Raw genomic sequence first — 27189 nt, 5'->3', positions numbered from 1 at the left:
TCACTCAGCGTCAGTAAGACCAAGGAATTAATTGTGGGTTTCAGGAAGGGGAAGTCAAGGGAACACACACTACTGTAGTCCTCACTGAGGGCCAAGGGTGAATAGCTTCAAGTTCCTGGTCATCAACGTCTCTGAACATCTAAGCTGAGCCGAACATAATGATGGAATTATGAAGAAACTACACTAATGGCTATATTTCATGAGTTTCAGAAGATTTGGTACATCATCAATGACTGCAGAACAGGGGTTCCCAACCTTTTTTATGCCATGGACTCCTACCATTAACCAAAGCATCCACAGACACCAGGTTAGGAACCCCTGCTCTATAAAATGTTTATGGATATACGGAGCATTCTGAATGGTTACATCACCATCTGGTAAGCAGGCCCCAATGTGAAGGATCAAAAGAGGCTGCAGAGAGTGTGGATTCAGCTCCCCACCACCAAGAACATTTTCAAAAGGTGGTCAAGAAGGCAGTATCCATCATTAAGGACCCTCACCAGCTGGGATACTCAACATTTCTCCTCCGCCATCAAATTTCTGAACAGTACCTCACTATTCTTCTTTTGTACTATTTATTTAGTTATTTTATGTAACTTCAGTTATGTAATTTCTATGTCCTGCTCTATACTGCTGCCATAAGACAACAACTTTCGTGATATATGTCAGACATAATAAACCTAATTTGATTCTGATTCTATCATACAACTTACTTACCACTCTATCCACATGTGTTTCTACTTTCAGGAAGCTATGGACTTGCACTCCATTTCCCTCTGCAGAAGAAGTCTGTAAGGGCCTTGCCAATCACTGTATTCTTTCCTCTTGCATCAACCCTCTCAAAATGCATCACTTCACATTTGCCTGGACTTTGCAAATGAGGATGTTTCACTTGACACTGCTGTTCATTGGTACTGACAATTCATGGTTCTCAGTATTATTTATTTATTATTATTTTCTTTATAGTTCTTCTCAGCTCAAGCTGGTAAAACCTGAGGTATGGGCATAGCCAAGCACTCTCGTTTGTCAATTGTTAAGAACTTCTGGACTATTCTAGTGATGTTTAGTATTGTGGCTTTCTGAAGATTTACATAGATATTATTTTGTTGTCCTAGTTGTTCAATGCCATTGTGTAATGCCTTTGGGATGATACCAATTGTAGATATGACAATCAGGACTTTATATACCTTGTTCATGTTCCAAAATCTTTCAATTTCCTTTTAATTCAGCCTATTTCTGGTGTTTTTCCACAGATTGATTTTTGTAAGTTATGTGTGTTTGGAAAGGCTACATCTATTGAGTAAGTTGTTCTTGCTTGCTCATCCTGTATTATTACATCCAGACAGTTTTATAGTTTGTCCTATCTGTAATAACAGATCGGTAGTAAAATAACTTGTGGTATTTTGAATCTAAAACTGGATCAGGCTTGTATTTATAGTTTGGTGTGATTTAATTTATGAGTTTGTATTTTAAGGCAATATTTTGATGAATGATGCTTGCCACTTGACTGTGTAAGTAATCAGATTGTGTTAAACTGCTACAGGATCCTGTAGTGTGTTGGATTGTTTCTGGTATTTCCTCAGCATTTTCAACATTTATCATCTTGAATTTGCTGGTCTTTTATTATGCATGTTGATAATAATTATTCTTTTGCACAGCAGTTGTTTGTTGGTCTTTGTGTGTAGTTTTTCATTGATTCTATGGTAATTCTTTGTTCTAATGTGAATATCTGCAAGAAAATGTACCTCAAGGTATTATATGGTGACATAAGTATATTTTGATAATAAATTTACTTTGAACTTCAAAAATTCTATGCTCTGTAATGATAACAATATTGTATGCCGATCTGGTCACCCGCTCTCAGTAAAGGTATCTATGAGCCTGAAAGATAACAGAGAAAATTTACAAGGACGCTGCCAGGACTTGAGTGATAGAGGAAGGTTGAATAGATTCAGACTTTATTCCCTGGAATACGGGAGAATGAAAGCTGATCTTACAGACCAATGCAAAATTATGGGAGGTGAAGATGCAGTGAATGTTGCAGGCTATTTCTCAGGCTGGATGAGACCAGAACTAGAGATCATAGATTTAAGGTGAAAGGCAAAATATTTAAGGGAATTTGAGGAGGAACTTCTTCGTTCAGAGAATGGTGCAAAGGAGATGTCTTGGAATTTATTTAGACTTGCATCATGGAGGAGGCCCTTGTGGCCCAAAGAGCTGCACTGCCCAGCAACTCACCTATTTAACTCCAGTCCAATCACGGAACAATTTACAACGACCGATTAACCTACTAACCCGTGCATCTTTGGACTGTGGGAGGAAACCAGAGCACCCCAAACCCACGCGCTCACGGGAAGGACGTACAAACTTCTTAGTTCAGACGCTGTCAGAATTGAGCTCTGATCTCTGATGCCCCGAGTTGTAGGAGCATCGCGCTGACAGTGGTAGCTCAAGAGACCAACTTGACTGATGGAGCAATTAAATTCAGGATTGAGCACTGGGGGCTGTGGGAGGGGGGCAATGGCAGTCAGAATGAACAGGGGCAAGAATCTTGGTTTATATAGCTAATGAGATGAGAAATAAGGTGCAGCAAGAAATTGGCCTTACGATATTCTGTGCAAATTAGTTTAATGGATGGAACATCCAGGTACAACAAAAGGAAAAAATAAGGGAAATTAATAAAGTCATAATTGGGAGCTACAGCAAGGGCATTTAGTTCTCTGGAATTAGCTCAATATTATTTAAAAACGTTCAACATTAGTCTTTGAACAAATCATTATAAATTCTTTTCATCTTCATTCGTTTCTCAGGACTATTATTTTCTACACCAGTTTTCGATAAATGGACAACACTCATGGCTAAACTTGAAAAGAATCTGTAATGTATTCAAATGATTAGCTGCTGAGGAACAAGGCAAATTAACAAGATGATAATATCAAGTAAGTCTTGTTAAATAACTGGTTTTATGAGATACAAGTTGCATTAATTTGATCTGCACTGTAATTTCTAGCCAATTGATCACACTTATCCTGAAGTTACAAATGCCTCCTTTTATACTACACAGTTGGAGCTCCCCTATCTTTTGGTCCCTTCACTGTTAATTACAGACCGTCTCCAGAGAGGGTCTTTCCCAACTTTTGAGCATCCCACCACCTCACATTTTTGTCAGCCCAGAAACTTTGCTCATGAACAACTATAGCTTACTCTGGATGGTCAGGCAGCAAGTGCTGGCAGCATCTTAGTGCTCCGGCATTATTGAGATGCAAAGCCATCCTGCTTTTTTATGTCTGAGATAGCCTGCACATCAATTTGTGCTACATACACTATTTCAAGTGGTGTTACAGAGCAAATGACTGTGGACCATAGAAAACAATCAATACTGACATTTATTCCATTACATGCCATGGGAATAAAAGTATTCAGAATGTGAAATGCATACTTAACTCAGAAGTGATATTAATAATGTAACTATAAAGCTTTTCATCAGAATTATGCAAACTAAATAACCTAAAGCTTACAACTCAAGTTAAAATGCCCATTGAATGTATTGTAGATCATGTATCTGCTCCCAGTCTGAAATATCAGCAGTGCATTCCACTCCACAGATGCTGCCCGACTTGCCGAGTTCATCCAGCACTTTGTATGTTACTCTGGATTTCCAACATCTGCCCAAAACTGATGATCCATTCCCTCCACAGTTACAGCCTGTCTTGCCGAGTTCCTCCAGCATTGTGTGTGTGTCGTCTATTTCATGTACTAACCATTAACAATTTAACAAATATTCACTCATTGGCAAGGACTGCAACGGAAGGATCTAAATGCAAGGACACAATTCAGAGACTTTATTAGGCATTGGTCAGACCACACTTGGAGCATTCAATAGTTTTACTTATCTGAGAAAAAAAGATATGCTGCCAGTGGAGAGGGTACAGAGGAGGTTCACAAGAATGATTGCGGTAATGAAAAGATTAATGTATGAGGAACGTTTGATAGCTCTAGAGTTGCACTCGCTGGAGTTTAGAAGAATGAGAGGGATCTCATTGAAACCTATTGAAGATCGAAAGCTCTAGATGCAGTGGATATGGAAAGGACATTTCCTATAATTGGGGGAGGGGGTCTAGGAGCAGAGGGCCCAGCTCAAAATAGAGGAATGTCACTTTAGAAGAGAGGTGAGGAAGAAATTCTTCAGCCAGGGTTTGGTGAATATGTGGAGGCCAAGTCATAGTAGGGTATTTAAAGTAAAGGTTGATAGGTTCTTGATTACAAGGGTGTCAAAGATAATGAGAAGAACACAGGAGTACGTGCTTGAGCAGGATAATAAATCAGCCATGATGGGATAGGGGAGCAGACTCAATAGGTCATATAGCCTAATTCTGCTCCTATGTCTTATTGTGTGCAGTTTTGGGCTCCTTATTTTAGAAAGGATATACTGACAATGGAGAGTGTTCAGCGAAGATTCAGTGAATGATTCCAGGAATGAAAGGGTTTATTGTATGAAGAACATCTGGCAGCTCTTGGGCTGTATTCCCTGGAGTTCAGGAGAATGAGGGGAGATCTCATAGAAACATTCCAAATGTTAAAAGGCCTGAACAGATTAGATATAACAAAGTTATTTCCCATGGTAGGACAAGAGGGCACAACTTCAGGATTGAAGGACGTCCATTTAGAACAGAGATGCAGAGAAATTACTTTAGTCAGAGAATGGTAAATCTGTGGAGGCCAAGTCATTGGGTGCATTCAAGGCAGAATTAGATAGGTTCTTGATTAGCCAGGGCATCAAAGGATATGGAGAGAAGGCAGGGGAGTGGGGATGACTGAAAGAATTGGATCAGCCTATAATTCAATGGCAGAACAGAATCCATGGACCAAATGGCCTACTTCTGCTCCATGGGGAAAGTGCAAAGACTGGGGCCTTCAACAATAAATTACTATAAATACTTAAGAGTGCCCTAGGATTATTATTCTTCTAACAATTTTGTTTGTTTAAGCAGCAGCATTTTCCCACTCATGAATTAAGAATGACTATTGGGTGATTATGGCAGATGTATCTGATATCTGAAAGACAGAAGACCTGATGGAAAAAGATCAAAAACAAATGTCTGCCTAAAAATTCATCCTGCAAATTTTTGACTAATTAGTTCTTCATTGTTGGTGACTTCTGTAAACACTAAGCATCTCTGCCTTTTCAGAAGTATGAAGAAAATCATGGTAGTATTTTGAAAAACAAGGGTCATTCTTGAAGTGATAACTTATGCTTATCTATCAATGAAAGGAAATAGATAATCCAGTCACTAGTACATTCTTATTGAGGAGACATTGGCTGCTAGTTTCCCCACATTAGATCTTCAGCCTGTTGGTTGTGAAGCACTTTATTTTTCTTCTATCTGGATTGATCTTGGATCTGAAGATAGCAGAAACACAATGGGTTGGAATAGGTGAGTAACCCATCTAAGTTTGCTTTCCACCAACCTTTTCTTGTACCAGGGAATTGGATTTAAAAAATATTGATATCCCTGAAACAATCAAACTTGGAACCCATTTCCAATTTCTCCAACAGAGAAGGAATTACTATGTACTGAGTCAAAGTCATAGACATCTACAGCCAGAAACAGGCTCATTGACCCATCTAGTCTGTGCCAATAATTGTTTCAATTGTTTAGCCTGTTAACTAGTTTATTTTCTCGTGGATATTTCCCTTATCTATAAAAGTGAGGTGCCATCTTTATTCCTTTACCTTCGTATACATACACCTTTTAGCACCATTTCTCAGCTCCTTATTCAGTTTGCTTGCTATGTGTTTGTTCTCCAAAATAAACTGAAATCTTGGAATTCAGAGTGCTCTTCATTCCTGACTCCTGGAAGAGCCCCTAACGAGCAAAAACGAAACAGAGATCCAACAACCATAGCTTACAAGCATCTTCCAAACTTGTGTTCTTTCCACATAAAACAGAAATGAAGCCATAATTGAACTCAGTCTTTAAAAAAAACCCTTAAATCAATGGAAATGATCTTAGACCAAATTTACAGTGTGCATCATATGAATTGAAACACATAATCCAGTAGAACAAAGTCCAATTTATCCACAACTAATATGTGTCGTTTTTGAAAAATGAAACATTTTGCATATTGGCTATGTTAGAAAGATCTTCACTCGTAGCAGACAGTGATGAAGGCCATCAAAGCCTAGTCCCATCAACCTGCATCTGCACCATAGCTCTCCATACCCCTCATTCATGTACCTATCCAAATTTGTCTAGGACTTGTATCTATCCTCTACCCTTTCTGCTGGCTGCTTGCCCCACACTCATACCACCTGCATGAAGGAGTTCCCCTCTAGACTCCTCAAGTATTTCATCTTTTAACCTAAACCTATGACCTGTAGTACTAGTCTCAACCAACCTCAGTAGAAGATCTCTGCTTGCACTTACCTTATCCGTACCTCTCTTAAACTTTGTATACCTCTATCAAGTCTCCCCTCATTCTCCCACACTCCAGAAAATAAAATCCTAACCTATTCAACTTTTTCTTGTGACTCAAGTCGTCAAATCCCAGCAACATCAACGTAAATTTTGTATGTACTATTTCCAACTTATTGATACCTTCCTGTAGGTAGGTGACTGGAACTGATGAGATCCTCTAGATTTGACCACTTCAATATCTCATACAACTTTAACATAGCATCGCAACTCCTGTACTCAGTGCCCTGATTAGTGAAAGACAATGTACCAAAGGCACCTTATGGCCCAAATCTAACTGTGATGTCACTTTCAAGAAATTGTGGATCTGTATTCCCAGGTTCCTTTGTTTTTCTGCATACCGCAGTTGCCTACCATTCAGCACTTGTAAATCCTACCCTGGCCCCCTCAAGTGCAACATCTTACACTTGGTTGCATTCAGCTCCATCTGGCACTTTTCACTCCAATTTTCCAGCTGGTCCAGATGCTGCTGCAAGCTTTGATGGCCTTCATCACTGTCTGCTACGAGTGAAGATCTTTCTAACATAGCCAATATGCAAAATGTTTCATTTTGCAAAAACGACACATATTAGTTGTGGATAAATTGGACTTTGCTCTACTGGATTATGTGTTTCAATTCATATGATGCACACTGTAAATTTGGTCTAAGATCATTTCCATTGATTTAAGGTTTTTTTTAAAAAGACTGAGTTCAATCATGGCTTCATTTGTGTTTTATGTGGAAAGAACACAAGTTTGGAAGATGCTTGTAAGCTATGGTTGTTGAATCTCTGTTTTGTTTCTGCTCGTTAGGGGTTCTTCCAGGAGTCAGGAATGAAGAGCACTCTGAATTCCAAGATTTCAGTTTATTTTGGAGAACAAACACATAGCAAGCAAACTGAATAAGGAGCTGAGAAATGGTGCTAAAAGGTGTATGTATACGAAGGTAAAGGAATAAAGATGGCACCTCACTTTTATAGATAAGGGAAATATCCACGAGAAAATAAACTAGTTAACAGGCTAAATAATTGAAACAATTACATCATGTGGGTAATATGCTCATACTTAGCCAGTGATAAATCGTTAGTTTAACTGCTATACCACTTTCTGCCAGTAAGTGGGGATGAACCACTACATACTGTGAAAAATACATGAGTTTGTTGAAAAGTACAGATCTTATAAAAAGTACTATTAAAAAAAAACAGTGGTTTCCAACAATGGCAGGACTCTTAGAAACACTGACATACATAGGGAACTTAGGGTAGAAGTCCATAGCTCCCCAAAATTGGTAACACAAGTGGACAGGATGATAAAAGGCAGCCTGTGGTATGCTTGCCCTCATCAGTTGGGACACTGAGTATAAAAAGTCAGTTAGTTGCTTGCATTGTTAGGCCACATTTGAAGCATAGCATGCAATTCTGGTTGCTGCATTTCAGGAAAGTTATGAAACCTGTGGTGAGGGCGCAGAAGCTATTCATTAGGATGTTGAAACAACACACACAAAATGCTGGTGGAACACAGCAGGCCAGCCAGCATCTATAGGGAGAAGCACTGTCGACGTTTCGGGCCAAGACCTTTCGTCAGGTCTAGTCCTAGTCAATGAAAAATATGATAAAATTTGTTTTGTAGCAGAAATACAGCGTAATACACAAAAAGCATATAAATTACAGTAAAAATAGATCTAAAAAATAGTGAACAAAGAGAGCAAAATAGTGAGGCAGTGTTCATAGACCCCAAACAAATCTGATGGTGAAGGGGAAGAAGCTGTTCCTAAAACGTTGAGTGTGCATCCTCAGGCTCCTGTACTTCCTCTCTGAAAGGTGCCTGGAACAGGCTGCCAGGGGAAATGATGGAAGCAAATGGTATATGGAGGAATTTAAGGTGGGGGGGGGGGTTATAAGGGAGGCAGGGTTTGAGGGTCGGCACAACATTGTGGGCCAAAGGCCAATGTAATGTGCTGTACTATTCTATGTTCTATGTTCTAATATGAAATTTAAATCCTGTGAGTAACTTGGAATTTACAATTAGAGCTATTAGGCTTGGGAATGATGACCACAAGAAAATATCAAACTGTCTTCAAAAAAACTCAACTGGTTAATAATGTTATTCACCTTAAGTGTTGACTCTAAAACGTTTCCTTCATTTGTTCTGAATTCATAGTTTCAGACAGTTGTTCACTTAGCACCATCAAGGGTCGGTCAGGGACAGGGATTAATTACTGTCCTTACCAGAAATGCCCAGACCCTGACAAATGAAATACATAACAATTGCCTAAAAGATTCTTTTCTATGTTGAATGCTTCTGACAATTTGCAAGGAGCAGAGAGAACAGAATGATACATTTTTGACACCGCAGCAGGAAGAAAGTACATTTCGATACAGCTCTGAAAGAGAAATTGTTTGATGGAATAAGTTGCACTGCTTAAGTGATTCATAGAGTAAGAGAACTTCACAAGAAGTTCTTCCAGTGCTGACCTTAGGTGGCATTAAGACCACAAGATATAGGAGCAGAATTAGGCCACTTGGCCCATTGAGTCTGCTCTGCCATTTCACCATGGCTGATCCAATTTTTCTCCTCAGCCCCAATCTCCTGCCTTCTCCCCTAAACCCTTCATATCCTGACCAATCAAGAATCCAATCTCTGTCTTAAATATACACAAAGACTTGGTCTCCACAGCTGCCTGTGGCAACGAACTCCACAGATTCACCACTCTCTGAGTAAAGATTCCTCCTCATCTCTATTCTAAAAGCGCATTCCTCTGTTCGGAGAGTGCCAGGAGCATCAGACTGAGATGTACCAGCTTACTTCAGTCTAACTACCGATCTTCTCAATCACAGTTGTATTATTTTAAACTACAGCAAATTGTAATCGGCTAATGAAACATGTGAACATTAAAGGAAAAAAAGGAGATGAGAGAGGAAGAAATCTATCTGACACATATGGAATAAGGCACTGTTTTACCACAACAGTTTAAGAGGGCAGCTCACTGCCAATGTAAAGGTTTAGTAGAATAACCAAGAAATAACAACCATACGAACGTGTCTTATCTATTTTAAAAGAAAGCAGATATCTACACAGCTTAGGAGGAAACTTGTTTTAAATGACCCCATGCTCTGCTAACTTCATCCATATCCAGTTGCATTTCTTTGAGCTCTAGTTATCCTAAAGACACTTTGTTCTCTCTGGCACCCAGTCAAATCAATGGCTCGTACTGTTAACAAAGCCAAAATCTAAATAAGTTATCCTCAATCTTGAAGTCCTGGGGAAGAAGGTAACAATTCATCTTGTATGTCTGATGACTACAAACTTCATGCCAAAGCTTCATAAAAGATTTAAACACCATCTAAACAACTGTCTCTCTGAAGCCCAGCAACTTGATAAATTCAAAAATTACAATGAAGGACTTGATGTTCACAATTTTTTGTACAAAATTTCAAAAGAAATATTGAAGATCTTTTACTTTATGTGAATTATTATTGGCTATAAATGGTTATATTGCCTAAGGGAACTGATATCTAGGAGGTTTTAAGGGCCTCTTGTTTCAATAAAATAAAACAGCCATCAGAAGCATTCAAACATTACTTCCCTCCAAGGAACTGATTGTATTAATTTCCACTTCTTCTGTGAACTAGCTACCAGATTCAAGATGCTGCAGTTTCAAGATCAAAGGTGGACTACTTCAAAATCAATCACTTTTAAAGTAGATCACAGCCACCTATTTGTTCTAATTGCCAAGGATATGGGTTCCTCAAGTACTTGAATAGCTGGTGATCAATAGATGGCAAAGAAATGGCAGCAGAATTTAAGAGGTGTCACTGAATGTAAATCTATTTGCATCGTAGGAATCAGTAACTGAAATCCTTCTGGGTATGCTAGGGATTTCCTTTTATGCCCTGCAGCTATGGGCAGAGGAACTTTTCTTTAGTCATAAAGAAAGCTGACAGAAACATAAAACATTACAGCACCGTACAGACCCTTTGGCCCTCAATGTTGTACCAACCTTTAAATCTACTGCATCAGTCTAACCCTTCCCTCCCACGCAGCTTTCCACTATCATTTCATCCATGTGCGCATCTAAGAGATAGGTTGGTCATAATCTCCTCTGAATCATTTCCACTGGCATCAGCAGAGCGAACATGAAAAAGCAAACATATTAGCATTTGTATTCATGACCAGAAGAACTCTCTCACGTTCCCCCAACTTTTCCCTTATCCTAACCAAACCCAGCCATGATGAAATGGCAAAGCAGACATGATGGGCCAAATTGCCTAATTCTGCTACTATATCTTATAGTCAAACTAAAACAATAACACTCAGCAAATATACAGTGCTTAGAAAAAGCATTCTCTCCCCTTGTAAGTGTACATGTTTTATTGTTTTACAACATTGGATCACAGTGGATTTAATTTGGCTTTTTTGACACTAATCAACAGAAAAAGACTCTTTCCTGTCAAAGTGTAAACAAATTGGTCTGAATTTATTACAATTATTAAACACAAAATAATGAATTGCATAATTACTCAGCACTTCAAGTCAGTATTTAGTAGAAGCACCTTTGGCAGCAATTACAGCCTTCAGTCTGTGTGGATAGGTCTCTCTCAGATTTACACATCTAGACACTGCAATTTTTCCCCGTTCTTCTTTGCAAAACTCTTCAAGTTCTGCCAGATTGCATAGGGATTGTGAGTGAACAGCCCTTTTCAAGTCCAGCTAAGAATTCTCAATTGGATTGAGGTCTGAACTTTGACTTGGCCACTCCAGGACATTAACTTAGTTGTTTTTATGTGTAGCTTTGGCTTTATGTTTGGGATCATTGTCTTAGTGGCAAACAAATCTCCCAAGTCACAGTTCTCTTGCAGACTGCATCCGGTTTTCCTCCAGGATTTCCCTGTAGTTTGCTGCATTAATTTTACCCTCTACATTCACAAACCTTCCAGGGTCTGCTGCAATGAAGCATTCCCACAGCATGATGCAGCCACCACCATGCTTCATGGTAGGGATGGTGAGTTTTTGATGATGGGCAGTGTTTGTCTTATGCCAAACACAGCAATTAGTTTGATGCCAAAAAGCTCAATTATGGATTCATCAGACCATAGACCCTTCTTCCAGCTGACTTTAGAGTCTACCACATGCCTCTGGAAAACTCGAGCTGAGATTTCACGTGGGATTTTTTTTGCCAACAATGGCTTTCTCTTTGCCTCTCTCCCAGAGAGCTGCAACGGGTGAAGCACCTGGGCAACAGTTGTTGTATGCACAGTCTCTCCCATCTTGTAACTCCACCTGAGTTGTCATAGGTCTCTTGGTGGCCTCCCTCACTAGTCACAGAGTCACTCAGTTTTTGAGGGCAGCCTGCTCTAGGCAAATTTATAGCTGAGCCATATTCTTTCCATTTCTTGATGATTGACTTAGCTGTACTCCAAGGGATATTCAGTAACTTGGAAATTTTGTTATATCATCTCCTGACTTGTGCTTTTCAATAACCTTCACGGGGAGTGGCTTGGAGTGTTCGTTTGTCTCCACGGTGTAGTTTATGCCAGGATACTGACTCACCAGCAGTTGGACCTCCAGCCACAGGTGTATTTTCACTACAATCAATTGAAACACCTTGACTGCACACAGGTGATCTCCATTTAACTAATTATGTGACTTCTAAAACCAAATGGCTGCACCAGTGATGATTTGGTGTGTCATATTATGCAATGGATTATTTTGGGTTTTATATTTGTAATTAATTTAGATCACTTTGTAGAGATCTGTTTTCACTTTGACACAAGAGAGTCTTTTTCTGTTGATCAGTGTCAAAAAGCCAAACTAAATCCACAGTGATTCAATGTTGTAAAACAATAAAACATGAAAACTTCCAAGGAGAGTGAATACTTTTTATAGGCACTGCAAATAAAGAATGAAGGATGCAGCTGACTGTAATTCTCATTTTCACAGTCATTCATCAAGTAAAGCTGATTTCCTTATTGATTCCCACTATTCTGTATGAACACTATATCTCACAATCCCCTTAATATATGGCCACAGAGTTGTAGGACAAGGGAACAGATTTTTGGTCAACCCATCCACGCCAACCATGCTGTAGGCTTGAACTAGTTGTATTTACCTGTGTTAGGCCCATATCCATCTAAACTTTTCCTATTCACGTGTCTGTGTAAATGCATTTTAAAGTTGTAAGTTTTCCATCTCTACCACTTCCTCTGGCATCTCTTTCCATACACTCATCACCTGAAAATTGTCCTCTCAGGTTACTTATTTTTATCTTTCCCCTCTCACCTTAAGCCTATGCCCTTTAGCTTTAGACTCCCCCCCCCCCCCCAATGTCTTTGGGGAAAAGACTGTGACCATTCACCTTAACAATGCTCCGCACGGAACACAGAACAGCAAAGCACAGACCCTTCGGCCCACAATGTTGTGCTAATCTTTTAACCTATTCCAAGTTCAATCTAACCCTTCCCTCCCACATTGTGCTCCATTTTATTCATCCATATACCTATCTAAGAGACTCTTAAATGTTCCTAATGTACCTGCCTCTACCACTGCCCCAGGCAGGGCTTTCCACATGTTTACCACTCTGTGTAAAAAAAACTTCAGACATTTCCCCTGTACTTTCCTCCAGTCATCTTAAAATTATGCCCTCTTGTATAAGCCACTTCACCTTGGGAACCAATCAGTCTATCCACACTACCTATATGATGTTATACACACCGATCGAGACTATATACCTCATGATTTTAAATACCCCTATGGGTCACCTCTCTGATGTTTCAGGGGGTATAAAGAAGTCCCAGTCCAGCTTGCCTTTCCTCATGACTCAGGATTGAAGGACATCCATTTAGAACAGAGATGCAGAGAAATTACTTTAGTCAGAGGATGATAAATCTGTGGAATTTGTTGCCACGAGCGGCTGTGGAGGCCAAATCATTGAGTGCATTCAAGGCAGAATTAGATAGGTTCTGGATTAGCCAGGGCATCAAAGGATATGGAGAGAAGGCAGGGGAGTGGGGATGTCTGGAAGAATTGGATCAGCCCATGAATGAATGGTGGAGCAGACTCGATGGGCTGAATGGCCTACTTCTGCTCCTATATCTTATGGTCTTATGGACTCAATCTCTTAAGTCACATTAACATCTTCGTCATTTTTTCCGTAAACTTTTCTCTGGACAAATTGAACTTTACTCAATACTCCAAGTGTGATCTCACTGATAAGTTAGTTGAAGTATGACCCACACTAACCCACAAGATTCAAGCATATTTATTATCAAGGAATGTATACAACCTTGAAATTTGCTTGCTCACAGGTAGCCACAAAACAAGAAACTCGAAAGAAACCATTTAAAGAGAAAATGATTAAAGATAAAAGACCAACACTCGATGTGCAAGAGGAAGAAAAACATACAAAATCATGCAAATAATTGACGTGAATAACAGCATTCCAAACCAAAACTGAGTCCTCAGGTCTGAACCCTGGAGCAGCTATCTAAAATCCACGAGGTTATGCCCTGAATACTCTCGGTGACTCAGCCTCCACAACATCGTCAGGCGGAAAACTTCAGAATCAGAATCTGGTTGATTATCACTGTCATAAGTTTTGCCACAGCATTGCAAGAAATAAAAACTCCTATAAAAGTTAGAAAAGTAAATAAATAGTGCAAAAAGAGAATTTGCTGCCCATGAATGAAGAGAACTCCTACTTCTCCACTGAATTGCTGACCTATTATTTTGAGATTGTTACTCCTGGTTCTAAGCACTGCAGCCAGGAAATGTTATTCCCACATCAGCTGCACAAGTCTTTTGATTGTTTTAATTAAATTGGCCCGCATATTTCTACACTGAAAATAGCGGACTAGTTTGATTAATTTATTATCAAAAGAAAACATCAGCATTCCAGAAATCAACTATCGCTGAACTCTGCCCATCACCCTCCTTTCCATATGGACAGCAGACATGGGATTTTACCAGCACGTTCCATGATTGGAGCAAGATGTCTCTTCTATTGTACTCAAATCCTCTGACTATACCATTTGCCTTCTTGTGTCATTCACGTGTTCATGTTGTAAACTGTGCACAAGGAAACCTGTGCACAAATTAGTGTAAAAAAAAGCCTCTGCTTTCATTTTCACTCCTACCAAAACAGATGATCTCACATCATCCAATTTTCTAGGTTATATTCAAGCTGTCATGCCCTTGCACTTTCACTGAACCTATCTATTTGATGCCTCCCGGTCTCTTGCTCAAGCCCCATTGAGACACACCAACACACTTTGAATCATCAGCAAACTTTGCAGCCATTAAATTTGATCCTCATATCCAAATTATTTATATAGATTGTGAATGGTAGGGGCTTAGCAAAACCCCACCCCACTTTCCAGTGTCCCTGAACATGAAAACAACTCTTTCATACCCACTCTATTTCTCATCCTTTCACCAATCCTCTATCTATGTCATTGCATTACCCATGGAGCAGAATTAGGTCCTTTGGCCCATCAACTGTGTTCCACCAATCAATCAAGGCTGATTTATTATCCCTCTCAACTCCATTGTCCTGCCTTTTCCCAATAAACTTTGATGCCCTTAATAAAGAACATATTAAGCTCCGCTTTAAATATATGCAATGACTTGGGACTTGGCCTCCACAGCCATCTGTGGCAATGAATTCCACTGATTCACCACCCTCTGGCTAAGGAATTTTCTTGTTATCTCTTTTCTAAAAGGACATCCTTGTATTCTGTGACTGTCCCCTCTTTTCCTAGACTTCCCATTATTGGAAACATCCTCTTCACATCCACTCTATCTGGGCCTTTCAATATTCAATAGGTTTCAATGAAATCGCCTCTTCGTACTGAAATCCACAATGGCAGCTGGGATTTTTTAAAATCTGGAATTTTATTCTTTAAAAAAGCTGGTCTCAGTGATAGTAACTGAACTTAATTGATGGCTGTAAAAACCCAACTGATTCAATGTTCCCCTTTAGAATATGTTCCATAACATGACCCTAGACCCTCCAATGTGGTAGCTTCTTCCATACTGGGACAATAAATTATTCATGATATTCATATCTAGTTTGTAAAAAAGACAGTAAGAACTACTGATATTATTTAAGAGTAGTTAGTAATTTCTTTATAGTTTGAGATGCAGTGATTTGTTTAGGAATGGAATATTTATGATCTAAATGTTCAGCACAAAAAGCCAATTTGGAGCTTTAATAATGAAAAATCCTGACTCAAATGTAAACAGAACAGCAACCTAAGAGCAGTAATTTTCTCAGGAGATCCAGGAGCAGAATACTTACCTTACAATCCAGATAGTGAAAAGGACTTTTGACTATGCACAAGCTACTCTGTTGGAAAATAAGCAGCTGCTGCCTGCCTGGATTATTTATGCTTGCCATGTAAAGGTAAATGCGAACAGACTGGCTAATGTAAACACTTCACACCTCACACAATGCACACAGACTGCTTACTCATCTTTATTTCTGACCAACAGTCTTGTTAGGTTTCTCCTATTTGCAAAGATGTCATTGAATACAACACAGTAAGTGACCTTAGAGACACTGAAAAATTGTAAAATTTCTGACTGTTAAGTGCTTGGTTCTCACTGGGTCATCTAGACATGGGTAAGTCTACACTCCAAACCTCTTGAACCTCCAATCAAATAGCCCCTTACTTGCTTGTTGAAGGATTTCCCCCTTATTTCCTTTGTGACTATAGAAGCATTTTAATCACATGACTCCCCTGACCATTGAAAACATGCAGGCAGTTACTAGAACAATCAAATATCATTAAACCGTACCCTGCTGCTGACAAAACAGTTAGCAATAATTTGAGTCTTGATTAATGTCAGGTAACCCTAATTAACTCCCATATTCACAAAGAATATTTAGAATTAAATTACTATTCTATATCAAGGTGATAGATAAAAGAAAATTTTACACATTTTAATTGGTATTTGTAAAATGTGATTTGACTGTAGATTATTTTAAATTAACTTTATGCACTTTCAGAAAGTCAACCTTGCCAGTTCTCCCCAGTGTTCTAAAGATATAACAACATACATAATAAATTCTTTTAAACATGATAAAAGCATTAAGAACAAAATGAAACTTGAACAATAACTTACTGGAGTTACAGTTAATCCTGATACAGTCTAGACGGGGAAGAATAAATGAAAGATGAAATCGCATCCTTCAAGGTAACAGCTGCAGACATCCAATAACAATAAGTCCACCCTTCCGGGGACAGACACACGCAAGAAGGTGGCCATTTTACTTTACACTTCACTTCACATATGCAAGTATCTTTACAAAAATGAGACCCAAACATAGACTGGTTATTTTCATACAACAATAGTCTTACACATTTTCTTCACATTACCTTATACTCACTTTCAAAAACCACTGCAGAAGCAGAAGCCTACGTTACTTTTAGAATAAATGTCAACATATCTTTATCCCCAAACTCTTCTCTCACCCTCACTCTCCCGCCACCAACTCTTTTTTTTCATAAAATGGCCACTTGCAAACAACTAACCATGTGAAAGCTCAACCAAGATCCAGTGGGGGGACCGTTCCAATTGCATGTCCCAAAGATAGACTGGCCCAACTACTGCACACGCTCATGACCAACTAGTCTATCAAATACACTGAGAAGAGACGGGAACAGTATTTGGCAAGAAGATGGGTGAGCGGTGCACATTGGCAGGAGCAGTGATCTCTGAGTATCTATCAGGTTTCTCAAGAACTTCAGTAAAAAGTACAGGATTAAAGGGGAAAAAATACGAATCTGTTGAGGATAGTACAAATTTTGCTGATACTTTTCACAGGACCAATAATCAAAGACATTTTTAATTAAAAAATATGCAGGTACAAAATTATAGACACCAATTACGAAGCATCATCCTTGTTTATCAGATGGCCTCAGCTCACTTTGATAATTGTAAAAAGATTTTTTTCATATCGCAGGTTTAATTTGTTGCAATTATTCATCCAATTAAAGTAGGGAGCCAATACTTCTCTCATTTTAGACATTACAGAATTGACAATATTGTCTTGCCGTGCTTTGCAAAATAAAATTTGAGATCAGTCAAGCTCTGAGAAAACCAGATATGTGCAGAGAAATTCTTGAGCAACAATACGGGAGAGAGTCAACAATCTGGGTTCAGTTTCACATGGCCAGGTTTGTCATGTGTCGTCAACCGCAACAGAAAAGTGGGTGCAAACAGCCGCGGACCATTCGGCACAATCACCATACAGAGGCCGCAATACCTTTTTGGGGAATAATGGGTTTCCTTCATCATTGTATTGTCCCTATCCTGAAAAACCATCACGGATAACCAACTGAATCTTAACTCCAAGTCAAAAATGGCCAGTTTAGAGAGCAGTTTTGAAAATTAATGTGTTAGTTGGATGGAACAAGAGGTGGTATGGGCCCTTTGATGAGAAATGAACGCCTTCAGAGTTTGCAGTTCCAACTTTCCATCATTAAGGCGTCCATTTTGCCGATATATTCTGGACTAAATCTGAGCAAGATATTAGCAATATAGAAAATATTTTTACTTACACGTAAAGAACATTTTCAAATGATGTGAACAGGGTAATAAAGCAGGACACTAATGCGTATGTATTCTGAGTGATTCGCAAATGAATGTGACATCGAGCTATGCTGGTAACTGACTCAGCAGCACGATCACTATTTTCTGCCCAGTCAGCTTGTGGGGAGAAAATTAAATTTTCCAGAAGTCATATTTGATTTCTCTTTGAAACAAACCAAAGTGCTGGTTGTAAGACAAAAATGGTGTCAGTTTGTAATGTGGTAATGATTTATAGCCAATTACCTTACTAGCCCATAGGTCTTTGGGAGGAAACCAGAGCACCTGGAGTAAACCCACATGATCATGGGGAGAACGTACAAAATCTTTACAGGCAGCGCTGGGAATTGAACCCTTGTTGCCCGTGTTGTAATGAAGGTATGCTTTCAGCGCCGACCCTATTTGTCTCTAATGTTTTGAGAACTCACAGAAATACACAGCTCTGAGGTGAGATAATGGTGAAAAAAGCACGTGCTTCAGCAGTCTCTGCTTTTAAGTTAGGCAGAGGTTACAAGGGATAAGAAGATACAGACTGGTAACATGACTGAATGGAAGCTTCGTAGGATTGAGGTTCTGAAAGGCATAAAAAAAAGAGGCAATTTATTTGTGCAAGTGAGGAGTCTTAGGCTGGGGTTGCAACCTGTGCTAAGAGAGACTGACATGAGAGAGCGAGAGACGATTGTAGAATCAGACACCTGGAGTTCTGTGCGGCATTTTATCAGATTGGTTGATTGGTATTCTTCTCTCCTTCTGTATTTTATTAAGTGATTAATGAGTTTTCCATAAAATAGCTGTTTTTTAAAAATAACTTCTAAGCGCTTCCTCTGTTTGCAAATACCTCTTACTGCTGGATCAGGAAAGAACAAAGAACAAATATTTATTTAATATTTCTTTCTCCGTCTGATTCCAGACAGGGCATTAATTGGGAGATGCTTCATTTAATATTAATGAAATCTCAAGGGGTCATTCCTATCAGGAATCAATAATTCAGGGGTCAGTGGTGATAAGAATAAACTTTACATCTAATTATCATAAACAGCAACACTCAGCAGAACCCAAGCAATGAAATACAAATAGAGATAGGAATAATAATTACCCTTCCCCAATCTCTCTTTTCCATTCCCCATCTGGCTACTCTCTTACCTCTTATCTTCTCCTCACCTGCCCATCACCTTCCTCTGATGCCCCTTCTCCTTCCCTTTCTCCCATTGTCCACTCTCCTCTTCTATCTAATGCCTTCCTGTACAGCCATTTACCTTTCCCACCTGTTAGAGTGATTTTTAAGTTTAGGTCATTTACATTTAGCAAATGGCTTTGGCCACCAGTCTTCTGTTCCTTGAAAATGTATTGTGGATTTAATTTGGAACAATGTTTTCCTAAAAACTGTGGATCCCAGTCCAGATACTGCTGGCGTCTGTGGGGTGGATGCGAATCAGAAGGTGTGAAATTTATTACGTAGCTTCAAAAGAAAGTATTGTCTATACTTGGTAAATATGGAATTGTCCTTTGTTTAGCAAATAAATATCGAGCCCCTTGTTGGACCAGCAGACCTTTCCACTGAAAGCGTCTCCATATGATGCCTGCTATGCCTTATTTTGTTGAATATAGAAGCTGCTTTGTACCTACCAGTAATTCTCTCTGGCGATTTCATTCATGCAACACCACCTATCACCTCTCACTTCATCCTCCTTCCCTCTTACCCGGTCTCACCAATCACCTGCCAGCTTATACTCCTTCCCTTCCTCCCAATTTCTTACTCTGGCTTCTTCCCCCTTCCCATCCTGGCATAATGAAGGATCTCCACCTGACACATTGGTGCTTTCTTCCTCTCCATAGATGCTGCCTGACCTGCTGAGTTTCTCCAGCACAGAGGTTCCCAACATTTTATATGCCACTAACCCTATTCACCCCAGGTTTGGACCCCTGCTTTTGCATTTTGTGTGTGTGTTACTAAGAATAGAAATAAGTCAGAATAGAAATAGTAACATGGTTAATGGTCAGTTACTTAAGAGTGTGGATGAACAAAGGGACCTTGGGGTTCAATCCATACATCACTCAAGGTCGCTGCACAGGTTGACAGGATAGTTAAGAAGGCCTATGGGATGCTAGGCTTCATTAACAGGGGGATTGAGTTCAAGAGTAGAGAGGTCATGTTGCAACTCTACAAATCTCTGGTGAGACCACACTTACGAGTATTGTGTTCAATTCTGGTCACCTCATTACAGTAAGGATGTGGAGGCGATGGAGAGGGTGCAGAGGAGATTTACCAGGATGTTGCCTGGATTGTAAAACAAGTCTTCTGAGACAGGGTTAGCAGAGCTGGGACTTTCCTCTTTGGAGCATAGAAGGATAACAGGGGACTTGATAGAAGTCTACAAGATCACGAAAGGCGTAGATAGGGTGGATAGCCAGTACCAGTTCCCCAGGGCATGAATAGCAAACACCAGAGGGCATATGTACAAAGTTAAGGGAGGGAAATTCAGGGGAGACATCAGGGGCAAGTTTTTTTACACAGAGGGTTGTGAGTGCCTGGAATGACTTGCCAGGGATGGTGGTGGAGGCTAAGACATATAAAACATTATATATACATATAAAATATATAAAACGTTAGGAGTATTTAAGAGCCTCTTGGAGAGGCACATGAAAGAAACATAGAGGGTTACGGGGCAGTGTGGGTTTAGTACTTCTTTTTTAAGGAATATATGGGTCGGCACAACATCAAGGGCCGAAGGGCCTGTTCTGTGCTGTAGTGTTCTAATGTCTAGTGTCTAGGTCATTTGGCCTTTCAAGGCTGTACTGCCAGTCATTAAAGTTGTGACTAATCCAAACCAAATACATGGACGTATAATAGATATAATATAAAACAGAAATTGTCCTTCCTCAAGGCACTTTGCAGTCCAGCAATAAGATCTCAGTGTCACATGGTATTATGATTTTATTACAATTATGGAAAAGCGGCTGTGGGAAGGGAAGGAATGATTGGGGCTGTCGTAGGTTCAGCTGAGATGGAGGGCAGTCCTCAGGCAGAGGGGGGGTGAAAGGTATTGTGACGGTACTAAAGGAGGATATACTGAAGGTTTCATCTAAAGAGGTTCCATGTGGATAAAACTAAGGAATAAACAGAATCACATTGATGGGATTATCATATATAGTAATCTCTTTCTAGTGGCAGCACGGGAGTATTGTTAGTGTATTGCTTTATAGTGCCAGCGACCCGGGTTCAGTTCCCACCGATGTCTGTAGGGAGTTAGCACCATCTCCTCATGGCCATGTAGATTTCCCCCAGGTGCTCCAATTTCTTCCCACATTCAAAAGGTATACGTTAGTGGGGGCTGGAAGCATGGCAAAACTTGCGAGCTGCCCCCTGCACACTTTGGAACTGCTTTGATCGCTGATGCATATGATGCGTGTCACTGCATTGTGTGTTTCAATGTACATGTGAGAAATAAAGCTATTCTTTATCATCGTTGGAGAATTAGAAGAACAGTTACGTAGGCAGCTTGCAAAAGATGCAAAAGCAACGTGGTTGTGTTCTTTTAAAACTTTCTCAATAATCACTAGTATGATCAATAGACTGAAGCTCATAAAATATGTTCAAAAAGGGTTTTGAAGACTACTGCGAGGGAAAAGGAAGAAGGTTCAACATGAGATGCTGGCCCAGAACCCAGACATTACAACTCATGTTCTCAATAATATTTATTACTTATTTATTCATTGTTATTATGATTTGTATTTTTGTATTTGCTCAGCTTGCCTTTTTTTTGCACTTTATTGTTTGTCAGTCTCTACATGTAGTTTTTTTCAGTGATACTGTTGTATTTCTTTTTCTACTGTGCATGCTTGCAAGAAAATGAATCTCGGGGTAGCATATAGTGACATGTACACTTGAAAGGTGAAATATTTCAGAGGACCCTGAGGGAGAGCTACTTCACTCAGAAAGCAGACGGGAATACGAGAAGATCTGCCGGTGGAAGTGGCAGATGCAGTTTCGATTGTATCACTTTGAGCAGGCGCGTGTTGAGAGGGGTTTGGAGGGTTCTGGTCCAGGTGCAGGTATATGAGACAAGCTGAAGATCAGGATGGCATGGACTAGATGGGCCGAATGCTTGTAACTGTGCTGGAGTGGTCTATGACTCCAAAACATGGATAAGTACAAGAAGGAATAGACATTTGGCCCTTCACATTTGTTCTTCTCTTCCATAAGGATTATGGCTGATTCTGGTGGGAATGCACATTAACATAATTGTATTATGCTTATATGATAGCATTGTACATTGGTTGTTTGTCACTCTTTGTGAATAGTTTCCTTATTGATTTATTGTGTTTCTTTGTATCTACTGTAATAAAATTGTGATGTATAGGTACTTTGATAATAAATTTACTTTGAGAAGCTTTGAAATTTGAAGATTAAGGCACAAGGCACAAACGTTCGAGGCTCTCGGCTTCTACTCACAGGAATTCAGAAAAATGAGGGGAGACCTCACTGAAACCTATCGAATGTTGAAAGGCCTTAGAGTGGATGCGAAGAGGATGGTGGGGGAATCTAAGACCAAAGGACACAGCCTCAGAATAGAGGGGGCATCCTTTTAGAACAGAGGTGCGAACACACACAGCGGCCTCTTGGGGGCAACCAAAGGTACGTTTTTCTTTGTTAAATGTGTTTTTACACATCATAAGACTATTCTTGACTCCAATAACTACATGTACAGCAGATCTATTGCATCAGTGAGCTGCTCATTGTTCAGAGTGGGTGACCGGGGTGTTGTAAGAACCAGTTAGTGGTTCAGAGAAGGTGAGTCGGCCTGATGGATGGAGAGAGTTGATTCAGGCATGGGGAGGGGGAGTCATGTTGGGCTGTTGGGCTGAGGAAGGTGAGTTGAGCCAGGCTGTCGGGCCACAGGAGAAGCTAGATTGGGTTCGGAAGAGCTGACCTGGGTGCAGACTATGCTGCTGCCTGCTACTCGGAGGCACCGGAGTTGGTGCCTATGAGTTGGCAAGAAGACAGCTTATAATGAAACTGTGAGTGACTGTCTTGGATGTTTCTTTTGTGATTGCAAGACCCTGTTCGTCATTGCTTGCCACAAGCCTTCTTCCTTTGTTTTGTGGTGAAACAGACAGCGAGGCTGCAGTGTCACCTCAGTTGTAGTGAGGACTAGTCCTCAAGCTGCAGGCCTCAAGTTGCAGCATGGGCACTCCTGTCAGTGGTGCCCTCCAGTGTTGGATTAGTGGAATTACAGGTTGGACTGCTGGTTACTATCAATTTGTGAGTCTTGTTGGTCAGGGTCTAAGACAGAAAATGTGTTTTCTTACATGAATATATTCTTTTTCTTTTCCTTTCTCATTATTTTCAATGCACGTGTATGTTTTTGCACTTTGGCCATGGAGAAATGCTGTCTCATTTGGCTATATCAATATATGGCCTGAATGACAATTAAACTTGATGTGATGTGATTGATTTGATTTGATTTGAATCTCTTTAGCTAGAGAGTGGTGAATCTGTGGAGTTCTTTGCCACAGGGTATTGGGCATACTTAAGGCAATAGTTTATAGATTCTTGTTTAGTCAGGGTATGAATGGATATGGTGAGAAGGCAGCAGATTGGGGCTGAGAAGGAAAATGGATCAGCATGATGAAATAGCAGAGCAGTCTCGATGGTCTAAATGGTCTTATTCTGGTCCTATATCTTATGGTCATATGGTCTAAGATATTTGAGACCTGTTGACAAACAGAAACCAAAACTGGCTTGGTTACAGAAGGTAGAAAGTAGCAGCGCATGGGCGTTTTTCTCATTGGAAGCTAGTCATAAGTGGGGTACTACAGGGATCATGGCTGGGACCTCTGTTGTTTGTAAGACGTATAATATACTGTATATGTAATCTGATTAAGTTTGTAGAAGAGACAACAACTGGTGGAGTCGTAGAGAGCAAAGATGATTGTGTAAGGTTACAGCAGTACGTAGATCAGCTGGAAAGTTCGATGGCCTGCTGGTAGATGGAATTTAGACTACCGTAAAGTAATACCATCACTTGTCCTGGCTATGCGAGCACTGATGCCAGGCAGACAATCTCTGAAGAGCGTTGATAAATGCTGGGGTCATCCACCTTATAAAGACACTGCTCAGAAGAAGGCAGTGGCAAACCACTTTTCTGCAGAAAAATTTGCCAAGAACAATCATGATCAGGAGCATGATTGTCCACATCACATGAATGAATGAATGAATGAATGAAGGTAATGCACTTTGAAAAATCAAATTCCACTCAGACATAGAGTAAATGGCTGAAAGAAATGTGGATGAAGGAAAATGGGAGGAAGGGAAGGAGTAGACCGGTTTTGGTGTATGTTAAAAGGTCGGCTCAACATTGTGAGATGAAGAGCCTGCACTGTGCTGTACCGTTCCATGGTCTGAATGGTATGGACCTCAGGAGTGTTGAGGTGCAGAGGGTCATTATGGTACAAGTCCAGAGCTTGTTAAAAATGGACAGTGAGGAAAAGATGCTTTCCTTCACAGCCCAAAACACTGAATATAAGAATTGGGACATGCAGCTATCCAAATTATTGGTTACTCTTTTTGTGTTTGTTCATTCGTTATGTGCCATGGCGTATGACATGGGCGATCATGGTCTTTCCATCACCATGACTGTTCTTGGCATATTTTTCTACAGAAGTGGTTTGCCATTGCCTTCTTCTGGGCAGTGTCTTTACAAGCCAGGTGACCCCAGCCATTATCAATACTCTTCAAAGACTGCCTGCCTGGCATCAGTGATTGCACAAAGAAGGCTTGTGATATGCACCAGCTGCTCATACAACCATCCACCACCTGCTTCTGTGGCTTCGTGTGACCCTGACTGGGGGCCAAGCAGGTGTTACACCTTGCCTAAGGGTGACCTGCAGGCTAGTGGAGGGAAGGAGCACCTTACACCTCTTTTAGTAGAGGCATACTGCATCTCCATCCTGTCACTCCTCCTTTTGTGTACATAGAGTATTGTGTACAGTTTTTATTATCAGCACACTACAGGAAGGATATGGTAGCAAAGAGAGAGTGCAGAAGACAGTCACCAGGATGTTGCCTGGGATGGAGAGCTGTAATTGTAGGGAGAGATTTCATAGGCTGCATTTATTCATGCTATAATATAGGCAACTTAAAATTCTAAGCAATTTAGAAGGTTAGAAATGCAAATTTTTAATGCCAGGACAAATGAGTCTGGAACTAAAGGGCACAATGCAAGATAAATAAAGGAGATTTGAGACGTGAGTTTTGCATACAGGGACTGGTGGTTACTTGGGCCAAGCTGCCAAAGGAAATGGAAGACACACATACAATCACAGTGTTTCAAAGACATTTGATCAAGTACTCGGATAAGAAGAGGCCTAATATAATCCTCATACATTTACCATTTCTTTCCTGGAATCATTCTCATATGGAATTAATACTTGGCATGGTCAGGAATCCAGGATGGATTCCTGTCACGGTATGTTGACAGGCCAACTAGGGGGAATGCCATACTAGATCTAGTATTAGGTAACAAACCGGGTCAGGTCACAGATCTGTCAGTGGATGAGCATCTGGCGGACGGTGATCACCGCTCCCTGACCTTCAGCATTATCATGGAAAAGGATAGAATCAGAGAGGACAGGAAAATTTTTAATTGGGGAAGGGCAAATTATGAGGCTATAAGGCTAGAACTTGCGGGTGTGAATTGGGATGATGTTTTTGCAGGGAAATGTACTATGGACATGTGGTCGATGTTTAAGGATCTCTTGCAGGATGTTAGGGATAAATTTGTCCCGGTGAGGAAGATAAAGAATGGTAGGGTGAAGGAACCATGGGTAACAAGTGAAGTCGAAAATCTCGTCAGGTGGAAGAAGGCAGCATACATGAGGTTTAGGAAGCAAGGATCAGATGGGTCTATTGAGGAATATAGGGTAGCAAGAAAGGAGCTTAAGAAGGGGCTGAGGAGAGCAAGAAGGGGGCATGAGAAGGCCTTGGTGAGTAGGGTAAAGGAAAACCCCAAGGCATTCTTCAATTATGTGAAGAACAAAAGGATGACAGGAGTGAAGGTAGGACCGATTAGAGATAAAAGTGGGAAGATGTGCCTGGAGGCTGTGGAAGTGAGCAAGGTCCTCAATGAATACTTCTCTTTGGTATTCACCACTGAGAGTGAACTTGATGACGGTGAGGACAATATGAGTGAGGTTGATGTTCTGGAGCATGTTGATATTAAGGGAGAGGAGGTGTTGGAGTTGTTAAAATATATTAGGACGGATAAGACCCCGGGCCCTGACGGAATATTCCCCAGGCTGCTCCACAAGGCAAGGGAAGAGATTGCTGAACCTCTGGCTAGGATCTTTATGTCCTCGTTGTCCATGGGAATGGTACCGGAGGACTGGAGGGAGGCGAATGTTGTCCCCTTGTTCAAAAAAGGTAGTAGGGATAGTCCAGGTAATTATAGACCAGTGAGCCTTATGTCTGTGGTGGGAAAGCTGTTGGAAAAGATTCTTAGAGATAGGATCTATGGGCATTTAGAGAATCATGGTCTGATCAGGGACAGTCAGCATGGCTTTGTGAAGGGCAGATCGTGCCTAACAAGCCTGATAGAGTTCTTTGAGGAGGTGACCAGGCATATAGATGAGGGTAGTGCAGTGGATGTGATCTACATGGATTTTAGTAAGGCATTTGACAAGGTTCCACACAGTAGGCTTATTCAGAAATTCAGAAGGCATGGGATCCAGGGAAGTTTGGCCAGGTGGATTCAGAATTGGCTTGCCTGCAGAAGGCAGAGGGTTGTGGTGGAGGGAGTACATTCAGATTGGAGGGTTGTGACTAGTGGTGTCCCACAAGGATCTGTTCTGGGACCTCTACTTTTTGTGATTTTTATTAACGACCTGGATGTGGGGGTAGAAGGGTGGGTTGGCAAGTTTGCAGACGACACAAAGGTTGGTGGTGTTGTAGATAGTGTAGAGGATTGTCAAAGCTTGCAGAAAGACATTGATAGGATGCAGAAGTGGGCTGAGAAGTGGCAGATGGAGTTCTATGAGGTGGTACACTTTGGAAGGACAAACTCCAAGGCAGAGTACAAAGTAAATGGCAGGATACTTGGTAGTGTGGAAGAGCAGAGGGATCTGGGGGTACATGCTCACAGATCCT

At 40.5% G+C, this 27189-nt stretch overlaps 1 protein-coding gene across 42 annotated transcripts in view; it reads right to left on the bottom strand.

Annotated features, from left to right (window-relative positions):
- nrxn3a (neurexin 3a) overlaps positions 1 to 27189 on the bottom strand; it is a 2216268-nt gene that overhangs the window by 1329235 nt on the left and 859844 nt on the right. For 32 of the 42 annotated variants that reach the window (XR_012098174.1, XR_012098175.1, XR_012098176.1 and 29 more), the window contains one exon: positions 16578 to 16604. The exons of the other annotated variants lie outside the window; for them this stretch is intronic. Coding sequence is in view for 28 of the 32 variants with exons in the window: in XM_073039307.1 (XP_072895408.1) it covers positions 16578 to 16604 (27 nt within the window). In the remaining 4 variants the exon portion in view is untranslated. The remainder of the gene's footprint in view (positions 1 to 16577; positions 16605 to 27189) is intronic. 42 annotated transcript variants of the gene reach the window in all.

This window comes from Hemitrygon akajei, chromosome 3 (assembly GCF_048418815.1).
Source record: "Hemitrygon akajei chromosome 3, sHemAka1.3, whole genome shotgun sequence".
In the NCBI taxonomy this organism is placed as follows: domain Eukaryota; kingdom Metazoa; phylum Chordata; class Chondrichthyes; order Myliobatiformes; family Dasyatidae; genus Hemitrygon; species Hemitrygon akajei.
This window is presented reverse-complemented; position numbering and strand designations above follow the sequence as displayed.